The sequence below is a fragment of the Pristiophorus japonicus genome, chromosome 15 (genome assembly GCF_044704955.1).
Source record: "Pristiophorus japonicus isolate sPriJap1 chromosome 15, sPriJap1.hap1, whole genome shotgun sequence".
Taxonomy (NCBI): domain Eukaryota; kingdom Metazoa; phylum Chordata; class Chondrichthyes; family Pristiophoridae; genus Pristiophorus; species Pristiophorus japonicus.
Window position 1 is genome coordinate 122,496,478 of NC_091991.1, and position 14,006 is coordinate 122,510,483.

A 14,006-nucleotide genomic window follows, 5' to 3' on the forward strand; every position below is an offset into this window, starting at 1 on the left:
AGACTTAGGTCCAAAAGTACATATCATGACTGGTACACAGCTCAAGTCTCTGGGCACCTGGGTCCAAATTGAAGACTCAAATTACACTCAAAATCAGTGTGTTCCCAAAACAAGATCTCCCAGTTGAGTAGCGTTGCAGTAGTAGATTGCTCCAACTCATTGACACTTATCATGGAATAGGAAAACACAGTAAAGTAGCTCGGCTTTCCTGAAACGTATATTCTGCCAGAAGAGCTGAATCAGACTTGATGACTTCAGGCCCTCGACTTTGTCGGCTTTTATACAGAAGGCGGTTATGTGGAGGTGGGCAAGATAGAACAGATGAAGATATAGGAAGAGGAGAAATATTACAGCTCTCATTTTCCATTTTTGGAGATTAACAAATTAGATATTGAATTGAGGCATTGGGTCCTTCAGACTTATGATGAGGAGAAAATCTAATCATTGTTGCTTGAGGACCACAGATATTTTAGACTTAGGTCTTTTCTTCCACCTTCAAAACTATTTTTCTCCATTGTTAAAATTAATATTAATTATTCTTCAGCTAAAGTACAAATCAAGTTTCACACTAGTTTTCAGCAAGGATACCTTTAAAGAAGGCAGAGATGATAGCATTTCATCTGAAGACTGAAATATTCAACTATCTAAAAAAAATGAGAGTAATATTCAGTACTTTGCAAAAAAGATGCATTTCATCTCGTATTGAAAATCTGTAATATTACAATTTCCTCCTGGAAGCAATCTTCATTGAGTTATTCTCCCAAAATTACACTTAGCCTCTAATAAACTTGATTAAATGTAATTGATACAAATATTAGACATTATTCGAAAATATAAATTGCATTCTGGCATCTAAGCCATTAAAATTCATTTTTCAGAGACTATACGAAATTAGGCCATGTGAAACTTTAATAAAGGGAAAAAAGTATTTTCAACTTAAGAGGAAATGATAGCACAGAAATCCCTCTTCAATGTTTAAAGGACTACCTTCTACATTTTTTTTGATTTGATGCTACTTATTTGTATGGATTTTAGGTTTTTGTTGGTTCAGTATCAAAAGCAAACTTGAAAAGGAATGGCTTATTGAGTTCATAGGTTATTCATTCTTTTTTACATTCAAAACATTATTTCTGTTTCGTTATAGAGTAGTGTATCAAGGACCTGTGTATGGCAATAAGTTACCACAGGTATGAAGTACTGGATGACGAGCAAAACCTCGCATTGAATGTGGATTGCCGTGAAATGTTTTTACTAACTGTGAGATAAAAGGGGCAATTGTTGATGCAGGAAGGTTTGCTTTGAGTGAACATTAACCATTGTGGGGCAGTTTGGGTCTGCTAAGTAACAGGAGCTTGGGGTGAATGGAAGCAAAATTGTTGTGAATGAATGTCGATTTCAGATGGGAAAACTTGGCCTAAAGCTTAGTGTTCAGGACTTTTATGATTTTTTTTCCACTGCACTTGCAAGAATACACAGTGAGGAGGCAGTCCCAAAGGATGGTGGGACAGCCACTTGCAACCACATTTTAATTGGATCATAAATGGTGTTTGCTTTATCTACAGAAACTGGATTCTGTATGTTAATTGGCATGCTGAGATCATTTAGAAATGGTTGATATAACATTGTGGCCCATTGAACAGGAGGCTCTGCTATTCTCACAGTTTGACAATCGATGCATCATTGCCCACGATTCATTTTGAATGTGCATTTGTTGGTCCTGTTGCTTAATTGAAGATCCATAATTATCTTAACTTAAAAAATTTGCAAGAGCTAATTTAATTAAAACCTAATTTCTACTAGAAAGACTTAATTCCAACTTATATGTTCTTAAAGAATTAATTTTATAACAGAACCAACAAATGGATTCGGATCAATACAATAGGGTTAGCTTGAGAAGAATATATCAGGTCCTTCGGTATCTTTAGCATTTCTTCAGCAGTTGGCCAGGTTTTTTTTAAACACAAAGCAATAAGCTGTACTTGAATAAAGTGAACATGTGTATCTCTAAAATGAATAGTAAGTAGGAATACAGTCAGCACCTCTCCAACACAAAACTCATATAAAGATTAGCAGCAATGGATTTGAATTTTTTTATATCTTTTCTTGGATGTGATCTCACACCCAAACCTAATAGATTAGTTTAATGAATGTCTAATTTATCAAACTTGCGTATTTTGGATTCAAGGATTATCATAAAGAATAATAAATTACATTTAAAAACCGTTATGAGCTTAGGCTTGACACAATAAATCAATATTATAGTAAGGAGTAATGATTTACAGTGCCATTAAACGATTCGTTTAGCCCATCTAAATCAGAACTTTATTTCTTGTCCTTTTTAACATTTATTCCTTCTTTTTTGGTTTGCCCAAACAGGGCAGCTGGACTAACCTATCCAGAGAGATTAGAAACCTGACTCCAGAACTGTGCCAATACTGCTTCCTAACCAGGTGTTAGCAGCTGCATGACAGCAGCATGGAAAAATTTGTCACTGAGTTTTCTCTCCATTCCAGTGGTGAAATATCTGTAACCTACTCAATATCCTCCCCGAATGACCTAGCCAAGATGGGGAATCCTGTGCATGGGAAGTAATGGGCATGCAGTATCATCCTAACATTGAATGATTCAAAATATTGGCACACCAATTCAATGCATCACTGAACTGTATATATAATTTATCCTTTGACTACTTGTGTTTTTCTGCATAAAGAAAGATGTTGGTGTCTATTTTAGATTATTAACCATCAGAACATACATTATTTGTCAAGAAAATCTGAGTCCAATCATTTACTCTGCCGCAGAAGATCCAACCAGAATCCCAATACCTTGAATATGTTAAAACTGTAAGGGTACTGAGATAATGTTTACTCTCTTCATCACCCAGCAAAACATCTTTGTGATTTCAGATCTTCAGGCCCGATCTAACTTGACAAACAATGTGATAAGTTATGGTACAATAGCAATGAAAACTATATGTATCTTACAGCAAACAGCTTTACAAATTCATGTTCCTCCTGCCATTGGGTTTATCAAACGTGAAATCATTAGTCAAGGCATAAATCACGATCTGCTTCTGTAAGTGTTGAGAATACTGGGCATCCTACACTATGCAATTGCAAATGGACTGAACTTGTTATTTTGTTCCAGGGCGGGTACGCTGCCTACAGGTATGCCCAACCTGCCACTGCCACTGCTGCTGCCTACAGCGACAGGTAAGGAAGCCTTGAAGCCTTTCGTTGTTGTGATTTATTGTATTGTAATTTACGTGATTCAATGCTGGGATAAAAAGGAACTGGTTCACATGGCATCACAGGAATGATGAATTATCATTCAAACAAACAGCATTGTTGAGTTATGAATCCATGACAGCCACTACTTTAAGAGTGACATGGCTGCACTAACTTGGTCGAGTTAGGGCATTGTTTCTACAATGGTGGCTGATATCTGTTACACCACTTCCTTTCTAGCTGTCAGTTTAGACTTGTTCTGGATTTGCAGCTATTTTGAGTAAAATTTTTAAGGAAGTTTCCAATTCCTCATGAGAAAACACTGGCTTGCCTTCCTGAAATGAACTTGATTTGATTTCATTTAAGTTGAAAATCTAAAAAGGCCCAATAAAAACTGAGTAGGAAAGAGCAAATTGGCTGGAGTTTGAGCGTTCAGCCACAGTCTGAATTGAATTGAGAACAAATTTCTCAAAGGAAAATTGAGATTTATTTTTTTCAAACAGCATCTCCACTTCCATCATAGCCTAAAACGTCCTGAAAAAAAATATCAATACCGAAATGCAGCACATCAAGACACCTGTCTCATCCTCCACAATAAGCAGAGCTCAACTTTATTAATGACTTTCCTGAAGATGGTTTCATACCACGTTGCTTCAGTTACGGTTTACTCTAGGCTCCAGCTTCATCCTGAGAGATACACAAGGCCTCATATGACATTCCCTCTTCCAACTCATGCTCTAATCCTCAGTTGAAATAGACTGCTTCCCTTCTGACAGTTGCTGCAGGCCTGGATGAAATTACTGTTCTCCAAACCTTCCTCTGCCAAGCCTCGGACAGCAGTGGCCAACTGATCAATACTGTAAGCACTGGGCAGTGGTTGTATCTCAACCAGCAGAGGCCTGAGGCTGCAGACAAAGCTTTCTCTTTGTTGATTAACGTTCCAGACCTCTCTTGATTTTTTTTTTCCCAACAAAAGATAATGAATTTTGCTACTATTTCCAAATGAATTTGTGTATGTTGGATTACTTCATCACGACGATGTAATCTCACAAGCAACTAAAATAATTTGTGTTGCAGCATTTTCAGTGAAATAAGAATAAATGTCCTTTGTTAAGGAGAAGCTCGATAAGCACCTGAGAGAGAAAGGGATAGAAGGATATGTTGATGGGGTGAGAGGAAGTAGGGTGGGAGGAGGCTACTGTGGAGCATAAACACCAGCACGGACCTGTTGGGCTGAATGGCCTGTTTCCCTGCTGTACACTCAATGGGACCAAACGTTATTGACCAGTTCTTTTGGAGAAGATCCACAATTCAGTTTTTTTTCAATGTTTAAAAATAAAATAGCATTTGCTTATTTATTTAGAATAATTAAGGGGTGAAATTGCCCCTATTTTAGAGGCCCATTAGTGCCTCGGGGGGGCAATAACCGGATGGAAGAGACTTTTCGCCGAGGGGAGTGAGGGGCAGACACTACCGGATCACGGGAAATTGCTTGTGAGTTTGCGGAGGCGCTGCCATGGGGCGCTACTTAAAGGGAAGGGCACCAGCACCCCATGCCACCATCTTTTTTGGATTGCTGACTCTTGGGTCAGCTCCAGGATGGCGGCCCAAGTGTGGTCTGGGCCACTGTCGTGCAGCCTGGCACTCGGGCTTGGGTGCTGGACTGCTGGCCCTGGTGGCCTTAGTGGAGGCCATCGGCGGCCTTGCAGAGTGCATAGCGGCCCTCCTGTTTAAGCGAAGGGGAGGGGCATTGAAGCACTTCAGCACTATGCGGAGCTTCCCTCAGTGGTCCAGTATTGCCCTGGGACCCGCCCCTAAAGGACGTGGAGCACGCGAGAGTGCGCTCCACTTCCTTTGAGGAGCCGTAAGCCCAACGGCAGCGGGAGCGGGACTTTTGCAGCCCAGCTGGTTACCAACCCCAATCGGGGCGCAGGGCAATTTCGCCCGCTAATTGTTTGTTTTCTTCACTCCAAATAGCTCCACTCCTCTTACCCAGGTGACCACTGCCCTCATGTACCTCACCCAATTGACAGTGAGTGCCAGCAAGCCATTTCACTGTGGGGCACATCGCAATTTATTTCCACCTTGTCCTCACCCACAAGCCACACAAATGCATTTTCAAGGGATCACTTGAGAGCAGTCAGAGACAGGAACAATGATTGATTTTGCTTTTTCCCCATCTCTAGCCCAGAGCGCCAAGGCCACTTGTAATACTGCCACTGCTACCTAGGCTGAAACTGGGACAAACCTTGGCCTGTATGACTTAGCATCATAACTTGGCCGTGCACTCACACACCAGTCATTGGAGGAACTAGCAATCTATTTGTAGTTATTTTTGGCAGCAAAATATGTCACTTGAAAAAAAATTGAGAACCTTTGGAGATTTGAAACAAAATTATTGAGAGAAGCCTAGACCAATAGGTTTGGTTAAAGGTTGTTTTCAGGGTCTCGTTTTATCCTCAAATTTGTCTCCCAATCAGGTCACATTCACTCCCTGGATAATAGACCATAGAAACAGTTTTGCATATACTTTAGCTGGTAATTTAATATGTTTGATTTCTCTGCCCTATCAGTCATTCATGTGAATAGCAAATAAGGGAAAGTTGAGTTCATGGGATGGATGATTGTCTTTGGATAAACGTCGTTTCAATAGAATGTAGTTATGGAGTTAGAACTGACCCATAATAAAAGCCAGCCCATCTAGATAACACTGTCTACAGCACTTGGTATAAGTATTATCAGTTGGGCAAATAAAGTTGTAAAGGTTCTTCCAAAGTATAAATTAAGTCCACATTGCCTGATAACTTTGCCAGATTAGTAAAGTTTAAGCATTTCACTCCAAGGGAAACTAAAGCCTGACTAGACTGGGCTGTCCTCTCATAAGAACATATGAAATAGGAGCAGGAGTCGGTCATTTGGTCCCTCGAGCCTGCTCCGCCATTCAATAAGATCATAGCTGATCTGATCCTGGCCTTAACTCCATTTCCCTGCCCACTCCCTATAACCCTTGATTCCCTTATCATTCAGAAATCTGTCTATCTCCACCTTAAATATATTCAATGACCCAGTCTCCACAGCTCTCTGAGGCAGAGAATTCCAAAGATTCATGATCCTCTGAGAAAGAAATTCCTCCTCATTTCTGTTTTAAATGGGGGAACCCTTAATCTGAAACTATGCCCCGAGTTCTAGATTCCCCCACGAGTGGGAAATATCCTTTCTGCATTTACCCTGTCAAGCCCCCTCAGAATCTTATACGTTTCAATAAGACCGCCTCTCAGTCTTCTAAACTCCAATGAGTATAGGCCCAAACTTTCTTCATAAGACAACTCCTTCATCTCAGGAATCAACCTCATGAACCTTCTCTGAACTGCCTGCAATGCAAGTATATCCTTCCTTAAATAAGGAGACCAAAACTGTATGCAGTACTCCAGGTGTGGTCTCAACAACGCCCTGACATGCCATACCTCAGCCACGTGAAGCAGATATATTAACTACAATGGAAATGAGAATTCTTACACATATTCCCTGTCTATATCTTGGCTAACCTTCACTAGGCACACAACATTTGATTCTCACAAATGGGATTTTCCAGTTTGGTGAGGGCTGATAATGTTTTGGGAACATTCAATAAAAAGGTTCTTATAATTAATGAAAGCACACACACAAAGATCTTTGGAATGTTCTTTTCCTGAAATATGTAGGTAACTACAGCTAGTTTATTTGTTCTGCTAGCTTGGAATGCTGGCATTTGACGAGCTATCGACAGATTATTTTTTAGCAATTTGTTTATCTCCAACATTCTTTTTGGTTACATCGGACTGGTTTAATCCTTTTATATACTGTTGTTTGATTTGGAGGCACTCTGGTACCGAAACGATACCATTATGTAACTCTCTATATTTTATCATGTCGGAGTTTTATAGATTAATTGTGGGCCTGGTTGCCCCCTTTTAGAGCAGACCAAACCGACACAGCAGATCTGAAGCCTCGTTTCCCTTGCCATTTCATACTTTGTAGGCACAATTGGCCCCTGAAGTGTTCATACTTACGCCGACTGACATGTCACACAGATTCTCAGCAGGAGAAATCGATCCTAGCAATACTACCATCACTTTCCATCTCTGTTCTCAAATTTCTTGCCAGAGAATGAGAGAATTGCCTTTATAATTGGCACACAGTATCTTTATCAATAATTTCCAAGTCCCAGATGGAATTTTGATTGACACGCTATAGTTTAACATTTATCCATTTGCTCATTTATTTGAGATCTACTGACCAATTTCACAGAATGGACTTTAAAATGGAAACTTTTGTTATTTTTAACTCTTTGGAATTCAATATGAAGCCTTCATTATTTTTGAAATTTGTGCTGTGTTTGAAGATTGAAGTTATAACTGGTGGTTCCAAACATTACACTCGTCCTTCCCCGTAAGTGATCATGCAGGGGCTTGGCTCATTTTAAGTTTGTTTCAACCTCTGCTGTACTTACTGTTGGTGCAAGGAATGTGCTAGTCATGTAGTACCTGATCACATTTCCAGCAAAATCAGGAGGTTTCTTTCTCCTTGTCTCTTTTAAATGCAGTCAGTATAATTCCTCTGTGTCATTATCTTTTTTTTGTCTTTTGCGAAGTCGCAGAAAAAGGACAATTACTTGTATGCAATGAGAATCAGTGTCTATTGTGGAACTTATTACATACCTATTATATGCCTGCTAATTGCCAAAATTCATTTTAAATATGCAGAAGTGGATAAGACATTTTTAATTGCAATATGGTAATATAAAATATATAATCTTATATATATATATATATATATCTATAAAGTGCCAGTTACAAAACGTGGCATGGTTACAAGATATTAGATTATAATTGTCTAACTTAGCATAATTGGATAGCATTGTTGACTAACTTTACAATAAATATCTGAAAGTCCTAAATCTACTGATTACCTTGTTTATCTTTGCTTCGGAAGGTTCAGAAGTGTTAAGGCCGTAGAGTTTCCTGTGTAAGCAATGTTTTGAATCAATGAAACTACAGTATACTATTGTTTTCAAATTTCTGATCACTCCACACATTGTTTTATTTGTGTCATGTGAAAGGTAGATGTATGTTGTTTGCACGCTTGCACAAAATCTAGAATGCAATAACGTCTGCATATAAAACTACTGTGTGTTATTCTTTCACATTATGTTATATTGCATCTTATTATCATGGACTTATTTTGTATATTTCTGGTGCAACAGAAATAAACCTTCAGTTGTAAAAAGCATACCTGAACATGCAAAAAAAGTATGTTATTTTCTTTTATTAATGTTTTTCTTTTTAATACTATTTTTGCAATTTTCTGTAATTTTTTTTGTTAGTTTTACAAGTAAATTTCATCAGATGCAGTTTATGAATGCAGTAAGATCACATGAACTATGGCACAGAAATAAACCAAATTAATACCAACATAATGGTCACAAATCACAGGACTAGTTTAAAAAGCAACAAGGGCCAGTGGTTATTTGTCTTGGATAATCAAACAGCAACAGATCATTGAACACAATTAACTGAGTACACAGTTATCAGTGCTGCACCCCTAACATGTGCTAAGCCTTGTTTCAGAAAGATAAACTATTCTTGTTTTATAAACAGAATCACAAATAGCAGAACAACCGATTCAAGCTACTATGTATTACATAATGCATGTCCATAGCTAAAATCTTGTCACCGAGTATGCTGAAAGCATGTTCATTGAAGAGTATGTAAGTACTAATGGCACTGTAAAGGATTTTGTGCTGACCCTTTGTCATTTCACACTTAGTGGTACTCTGAAGCCCTTTCGTACCTTATCGGTCTCGGGGAAGAGGGATGGATTGTCATTTTGTCAGTGCATATTCACTTGATGGAATCAGTTTATCTGCAAAGCTATATCACTTCTGACAGATCCATCACAAAAGTTCACTGTCTGGCTTCTTGAGCAAAGCCCCAGGGCAAGGATCTTTGCCTTGTTTGGCTGCCTGGTGGTTTTTGATTTGATTGGTGCATTTTGTTGTGTACAGTGTACTGGCTTGTGTATCATAGCTTGCAACCAGGGTTCCTTTCTTGAAAATCATTGAATTACTAGATCGAAATATATGCCATTGAATAAATTTAGCTACTACTGTTTGCATTTATATATCCATGCACATGCACTTTGTACATTGAATGCAGTATCATAAACTCCAGTTTGCATGCGCTACACCAGTATGCTTTTAGATGCTGTTGGTATGATTTTGTGTAGACTGAAGCTAATTGCCCATAAATGTTTGCAATAAGTGCTTCGTTTTTGGTTATTGAAAAACAGTTAGGGGAATGTTGGAATGCAAGTTTTCAATCTTATAGTATGTTCTGCATTATCGTTTCTGATGTATGCTTTTGTCCATTTAATTGGCTTAGTAATGAAAATAAATTATCTAAGATTAGCTTCAATATAAAATGATAGGTCATAGCCAAAATTTTGTAAAATGGAATGTTAATCCTGGTTCTCTATATGAGGAAATGGTAGGCTTTAAGACCTTAAATTATTTTATCACGTATTATAATCAACCAATTGTTTTGAAACAAAAGATTAAGTGTTTAAAAAAAAAGATTTTTTTAAATGCAAAAATGTTACTTGCAGATCATTTTGTTCCATGCTGAAATCCCTCCTCCATTCTAACGACTCCAAAACTTACATATACAGACTATACTATTACCTTAAAGTGTAAATACATTAAAGTGGATCTTTTCTTTTGCGATAAAGTGAGGCACTCAAATGCAGGGAAAAGCTTAAATTGATTTGAAAAATCCAGCTAATTTAAAAAAAAATTCTCATGGAATATAGAGCAAGATAAAATTAAATTCATGTGCAGTCGGCAATATTTTTATTACCTCCTTAATATTCACATTGCAACCTCACAGCCAATTAAAAAAAACATAGTTATATGCAGTGCAAAATTGGAAGTGGATTTGAAAACAGTTTATAGTGTCATGATATCTTACAAAGGAAAATAGATCTGCTTCACTCAAATTAGAATGTTTAAATGCAAATTCTAATGCAAATTCATGTCATTTGAAATGGACAAAACATTTATCAAAGTAATTTGTGAAAAAAGCAGAACCAGGTTTGATAATGATTATACTTATATGATTTACATATAAACTGTTGATGTTAAACAATGATCTAAAGAAATACTAGTCTTCCTAAAGACTTGTAGTGTTTCAGTTTGCATGGAAATTTGTGAGCAAAATGTTTTAAGCACAAATGTGTTGTTGGATTCTGTTTTGACAGCTTTATCATGCAATAGATTAAAAACAACCAATATCTTTAATCACCCTGAATGCTAATCTGGTAATAAATATACTGTGCAAAACAAAACCTTTTTTATGGCAGGTACAGTTAAGAATAACCCAATATTTGGAACTTTAATTCAATATTTGTATGTACAGATTTTTTTATGACCATAAAAAAATGTTAAGACATTCATTCACCAAACTAAAATTCACATGCTTGAGTGCATGATCCAGGGACATTTTAATTAGATCATTTCTGAGTATTGAAAGCTTTTTACCCCACATTCATCGAAATAAAGATTTCCCCCCCCCCCCTCTCCCCCATCTTTAAAGATCAGATCAGTGGGCAGATAGCACATCTTCCAGTCAAACGTGCTCTGTCACCAAGCAGTATTGTCAATTTTATCTTCTTTTGCAGAAATCAGTTCGTCTTCGTTGCAGCAGATGAAATTTCTTGTAACACCTCTTCAGGTAATAATTGTTGATACTTTTTGATGCCTCCACAGTGATATTGATATCTTTTGTGGTATCCTGCAGTACTTCACATGCAAAGCGGGCGGACCCTTTTTAAGTTAGGGAACAGGGAACAGCCTTGCAATCCTACACCATGCAGTTTTATTCATGAACAAACGTACTACCTATCTCGGGCATTACAGAGATTCCTGCAATATAGTTGAGGTTTAATTTTTGAAGATCGAAAAGCTGAAATTGTTATGAAGCCCTATTCCACATCTCGTTGCTCAGTAATTGTTTACTCTGCCGTTATTAAACTGCTGCTAGTTGCCCTGGAGAGTGTGCATTGAGCTCTCCGTCTTTAATGGCTAAGGTACAATTTTTACAGTTGTAGCTAAAGTTTATAACTTGGCAAAACGTGAACTTACATTTTTGAAACAAACATGCCTTTGAGAATGGCTACAAACCTTTAAATGAGCTCATTGTAACAAATGCAACACTGTAAATGGAAGCTATTATATGTATGCTCTGTTGTAAATTACAGGCATCATTCAAAAAGCTTTTTGCTGAAATCTAGAGTATTTTTTATGTTGACCTTGTTATCTTTAGCTGCACTTAATACACAGTGGACTCCCAGCAGTTTTTCAGTGAAGCTTTTGGCAAATACCATAAGCTATAGTAAAGGTCGGCATATATAAACTACAGAGAGAGATGATATTAAAATTTCATTATAGTGAAATTTTAATAGCATAATATGTAGCTTGACAGGAAAGATGGAGAGATTCATCATCCTGCCCTATGTTGATCCAATCTGACTTGATTGCTTTGCACCTTATGTCCTTGGTAGGCAACTTGACATAGTTGTCTTTTTCAGTCAGTGTTTTGTTTTTAGACCAGATTGATAAGATAAGGATAGTTGTTATCTATGAACATTTAAAGATTAGGAATTGTAGAGAATGACAGAAAATGTCCTTTGTGCACATTATTCACATTGACTATAACAGCACATTACTCAAAAATCTTACTGAATATTCTTACTGAGGACAGCCACATATTTCTATGTGTGGATGATGAGGTTTTTTTAATTATGTTACTGGAGCATTTGAGATATTAATTTTCTGTGAAGATTTACCTTGTACTCTTTGTTAAAGAGAACAAAATGACTTCTGAAATTGCCAGTGAATCCACAAATATGATTGAAACCAATTTAGCCTGAAGACAGCAGCTCTACAGAAAGCTATGATTAAGTACACCCCATTGCTCATTTGTAAAATACTGATAAAATAAAGCATCAAACAGATCTGGAATTAAACTGCAATGCAATAACGTATCTAACATAAAATGCCAATCTCTGTAGGATGGGGACAGAATTAGAACTAAGTTGCAGACTAGATTGAATTGGAACGACATCCAAATAGTTAGTCTAAAAGATTCAGTCTATCAAAATTGGCATGGAACAGCTGAAAGGTGCAAATTATCATGGAGTCTCCCAAATGAATAATAATACCATCTCTAGTGGTAAGACCACAAATAACCCATCTCAGTATAGTTTATAGTGAATGCAAGTCCACAGAACACAAACTGTCGTAAATTCAAACAATAATTTTTCATTCTTAACATCTAAACTTTGTTTACATTGGACAGTATATCTTCCAGTACTTGCACATTACCGGCTTGAATGCGCTGGTCCCACACAAAACTTCTAAAAACTTTGCGGAAGGAAATCATACCAGGGTCTGTAAGAACAACATTTTCAGGAATGCTTCGTGCTCTGATTTCCACTGTCGCTCCAACATTATGCAAATGTAAAAGAAGAATGGAATGCGAGTCCGGAACTGATGGGTAAACTTTGGAAATGCATGAGGTTACTGGTATTTTCAATAAACTTGGCCAAATCACAAGAATTCACTAATTGTTGAAGCACATTACATTACAACAGTGACTACACTTCAAAAAGTATTTCATTGGCTGTAAAGCGCTTTGGGACATCTGGTGGCCGTGAAAGGCGCTATATAAATGCAAGTCTTCCTTTCGAATATATCATCCTGAATCACTACATATCTATTGATCGTTTTCAGTTGTCTTTTATTTTTTGGTGTCCATTTTAAATTTATTTTCCATTGTTGTTATTGCTCTGATTCAGAGAATATTGAATGTTCGAAAAGCTTTGCTGTTTCATCGCTCAGTGTGGTCTATTTATTGCAGTATCAGAAACAGTATTTTATTCATAGCCTGGAGGGCCGATTTTAACTCCCGACCAGAATCTGGTGGGAGCACACGGTAATCCCGCAAGGCAGTCATTGTTGGAGGCCCGGCACATTTTAACTGCCGGACCTCGTTTGCATGCCACTGGCCAACTGCTTGCCCATTTCAGGTGGAAAGCGGTAGGTGATGGTGGAGGGAAACGCAGACTGGGTGGCCCAGGTGACATGCACTGGTGCCAAGAGAAGCCTTCTGGCCATGAGGGAAGTCTGGTGGGAGTGGGTGGTGTGAGTCCTAAGGCCAGAACTCGGGATATCAGAGGCCTGGATGTTTCGTGTTGGGCCAGAAGTTACACCCCTGCTTCTTCTGGCCCTGGTAAGGAAAGCTTATTAACTTGTGCTGCCTTCCCAACACATTTAGGTGGCAGGGTGGGCATCCCACTCCGGAATGGGTTAAAATAGCATCGGGAGTCCCGAGTACATTATGGAACACTGACGTGCATTTATTAATGGAGGCCAAAACCAGTGCCCTTAACATGGGGGAATCGACGGGAACGGAACAAGTTCCATTCTAATTGCTCCCCCGATCTTTTCCCAACTGTGGGGATAGTTAAATTCCCCTCATATTTCTGGTAAATGTCTTACTATAAAAAAATAGCAGAAGCTACATAACTACAAATTTGTTTGCATCTGTGACGATTCCAAAAAATTGTTGGTGTCAAGAAGAGAAGGAAGTGATTAACATCATTAAAAAGTCAGACTACTTGTGGATGGACCAGAAAAGGAATCATTTCATGATTCTGGCAATCTTACAGCACAGTTGTTCATTT

At 37.9% G+C, this 14,006-nt stretch overlaps 1 protein-coding gene across 4 annotated transcripts in view; it reads left to right on the forward strand.

Annotated features, from left to right (window-relative positions):
• rbfox1 (RNA binding fox-1 homolog 1) overlaps positions 1 to 14,006 on the forward strand; it is a 615,123-nt gene that overhangs the window by 581,101 nt on the left and 20,016 nt on the right. For all 4 annotated transcript variants that reach the window (XM_070856700.1, XM_070856701.1, XM_070856702.1 and 1 more), the window contains one exon: positions 3,148 to 3,212. In XM_070856700.1, coding sequence (XP_070712801.1) covers positions 3,148 to 3,212 — 65 coding nt within the window. The remainder of the gene's footprint in view (positions 1 to 3,147; positions 3,213 to 14,006) is intronic.